This window comes from Dipodomys ordii, unplaced genomic scaffold (genome assembly GCF_000151885.1).
Source record: "Dipodomys ordii isolate 6190 unplaced genomic scaffold, Dord_2.0 Scaffold12, whole genome shotgun sequence".
Lineage (NCBI taxonomy): Eukaryota > Metazoa > Chordata > Mammalia > Rodentia > Heteromyidae > Dipodomys > Dipodomys ordii.
In genome coordinates, this window is record NW_012267228.1 from 3,603,541 (window position 1) to 3,606,935 (window position 3,395).

The window sequence follows — 3,395 nt, forward strand, 5'->3', positions numbered from 1 at the left end:
AGGTCTTTTGTTGTTCCATATGAATTTTTGGACTGTTTTCTGTATTTCAGTGATGTACATCATTGGGATTTTAATAGGAATTGCATTGAATTTGTATATTAGTTTTGGAAGTATTACCATCTTTACTATATTAAGTCGGCCATCCAAGAGCATGGGAGGTCTTTCCATTTCCTAGTGTCTTCTGCAATGTCTTTAACTTTTTATAGTTTTCATTAAATAGTTCTTTTACATCTTTGGTTAGGTTAATTCCTAAATATTTTTTGGGGGGAGGTTATTGTGAATGGGGTTGCTCCCTTTATTTCCCTCTCTTCTTGTACATTGTCAGTGTACAGGAAGGCAACTGATTTTTGTGGTTTATTTTGTATCCTGCTATTTTGCTGAAGTGATTTATGATTTCTAAGAGTTTGGGGATGGAGTTTTTGGGATCGTGAAGGTATAGTATCATGTCGTCTCTAAGGCAACCTTTTAAGATAATTAAATATTACTTTAAAACAAAACATAAGGACTGAGAATGTGGCTTAGGGGTAGAGTGCTTGCTTAGCATGCATGAAGTCCTGGATTCGATTCCTCAGTACCACATAAATAGAAAAGGCCAGAAGTGGCGCTGTTGCTCAAGTGATAGAGTGCTAGCCTTGAGCAAAAGAAGCTTAGGGACAATGCTCAGGCCCTGAGTTCAAGCCCCAGAACTGGCAAACAACAACAACAAAAAACCCACAGATAAGACAAAAAATTTTTGGAAAAAGTCCCTACAATTTTGTTACACTAGCCCAGGTTCCATTTTTTTTTAAAGCTTTTCATTAGCATATACAGCTATATTTGGTCCTTATGTGTTATTTTTATATATCAGTAATCAGTGAATCAAAATTAAGAACCCACTGAATTGTTGGTTCTGTGTTAAAAGAAATTCTAATGTGTTAGGAATGGCACAGAACTTAAAGAGATGGGAAGGGGGCAGCAGGGTACTGGGTATAGACTCCTGACATCCACTATCACCAACGTGCAGCCTCCAGCAAGTTACTTAACTTCTCTGTGTTCAGTTTCCTGTTTACAAAAGAGAGACACACCCTTCATGGCTATCTGAAGACACAGCATAAGATACACTGACAGTCCTAGAACAAGCCCACACACGGTAGCTCTCATGTTCCCTATGACCCCCTGACCCATTTCAGAGTGGGTGCCCTGTACTTACTTCATACCGAACTTCACCTTCTTGTTCTCCACCATCAGGTCACAGATGTATTTGACTGACAAATACCGAAGCAGCCTAATATCATAGCCTCTGACCTTATCAAAAAGATGCACGTCACCACTTCTGAAACACAGAGTCAGAAGGAAAAGTTACACCATGTGTTCACTCAGTCAAGTCGGTTGGGAAGCACCTTCAGAAAAGGACAGCTGTCATTATCAAGAACTTTTATTCTTCTTCTCTAGATGCACAGGGAGTAGGGAGAGAAGGTGACTTTCTAAGAGATTATCCCTATCTCTGGGACACTTCAAAGAGGAGCACAATTTCCAGTCGGAATGGGAAAGCGCTTTCTGGCACGGCTTGACATTAAGCCAGAAGACTCAACATAATCTCAGTTCTAAAAAGCATCAGCTGGTGGCTGATAGAGTCTTTGAGATTCCATTAAAGTTGTTCTCCACTCCGTCTCCCCTCCCTTCCAGTTTAGGACCATTTTTAGCCACATGCATCACTTATAACAGACTGAAATTCTTAGACTTGAGTTCTATGAATTCCCTCTGCTTAGTAGATCTATAAGGCAAGGAGGAATATAAAAGTTTTCCTTTGTTGCTGTCCTTGGTCATGGAGCTTGAATTTGGAGACTGAGTGCTATCCCTGAATTCTTCTTGCTCAACACTGAAACACTACAACTTTGAGCCACAGTGCCACTTCCAGTTTTCTGGTGGTTAATTAGAGGCAAGTCTCACAGGCTTTCCTGCCTGGTCTGGCTTTGAACTTCAATTCTCAGATCTTAGTAACCTGAATAGCTAGCATTACAGGTGTGAGCCACCAGCACCTGGATCAAGATATAAAGTTTTTTGAATCCCAGGCTACCTTTAATCAGCCATGCAGATTTGGGTAGAAGTAGAAAGAGTAAGCCGTCCAATTATTATTTTTTCTTTTTTCTTTTGTCAGTTATGGGGCTTAAACTCAAGTGCTGTCCCTGAGCTCTTCTGCTCAAAGCTAGTGCTCTACCACATCCAGTTTTTGAGTGGTTAACTGGAGATAAGAGTCTCACAGGGACTTTTCTATATGGGCTGGCTTTGAACTGTGATCCTCAGCTCTCAGCTTCTAGAGTAGCTAGGATTACAGGCATGAGCCACCAGCCCCCAAGTAATTTTTTTTTCTTTAAATGTCCATGTTTGGGGGTGGGAATGTAGCTTAGTGGTAGAGTGCTTGCCTAGCATGTGTGAAGCCCTGGGTTCAATTCCTCAGTACCACATACACAGAAAAAAACAGAAGTTGTGCTGTGTTGCTTAAGTGGTAGAGTGCTAGCCTTGAGCAAAAGCAGGGACAGTGCCCAGGCCCTGAGTTCAAGCCTCAGGACTGGCAAAAGAAAACATCTATGCTTTGACATTTCCAGCAGTCTCCAAGAAGAACAGCGTATGCTGCAGAAGGTAATCTGGCTGAGGGAGTGGTCACCTGACCTTGGAAGAGCCAAAAATTCTTGAGCACAAGCCAGCACCACTGCTTTGAGAGCAAATGGCAGAACCCAAGCACAGCAAGACATTCTGTCATGCTCTGCGCCATGATTTGGGCAGCTGATCTTACTAGGGTGCATTCCAGAGATGCCCAACTCTGGTTAAAGATTTTCCATGTGACACCAACCACACAAAGGAGTTTTGAAAAATACCCTGTAGTATTGGTTTTGGAACCATTTGGGAAGGGTATAGAAATGCAAACCAGCCCATTTCCTTCCTTTAAAGGGGCTCAAGCTGGGTGCTGGTGGTTCATGCCTTTAATCCTAGCTACTTAGGAATCTGAGATCTGAGGATCCTGGTTCAAAGCCAGCCTTGGCAGGAAAGTCTGTGAGACTCTTATCTCCAATAAACCACTAGAAAATCAGAAGTGGCACTGTGGCTCAAGCGGTAGAATGCTCGCCTTGAGCTAAAGAATACAAGGACAGCGCCCAAGCCCCACGACTGACCAAAAAAAAGGGGGGGTTCAAAATTGGGCTGGGGGTATGGATCAGTAGTACAGTGCTTGCTTAGCATGTATAGGACCCTGGGTTCAATCTCCAGCATAGGTGTGATGAAGAAAGTGTTAGAGGGGTTCATTAACACTGTTTTGTACCAAGCTCTTTTTTTTTTCCTTTTTTCTTTTTGGTGCCAGTCCTGGGCTTGAATGTAGGGCCTGGGTGCTGACTCTGAGCTGCTTTTGTTTTTTTTTTTTT

At 42.4% G+C, this 3,395-nt stretch overlaps 1 protein-coding gene across 4 annotated transcripts in view; it reads right to left on the bottom strand.

Moving 5' to 3' along the window:
• Mtmr14 (myotubularin related protein 14) overlaps positions 1–3,395 on the bottom strand; it is a 50,894-nt gene that overhangs the window by 27,159 nt on the left and 20,340 nt on the right. For 3 of the 4 annotated variants that reach the window (XM_013010517.1, XM_013010515.1, XM_013010518.1), the window contains exon 6: positions 1,190–1,312. In XM_013010517.1, the coding sequence (XP_012865971.1) occupies positions 1,190–1,312 (123 nt within the window). The remainder of the gene's footprint in view (positions 1–1,189; positions 1,313–3,395) is intronic. The other variant, XM_013010516.1, reaches the window with a different exon arrangement.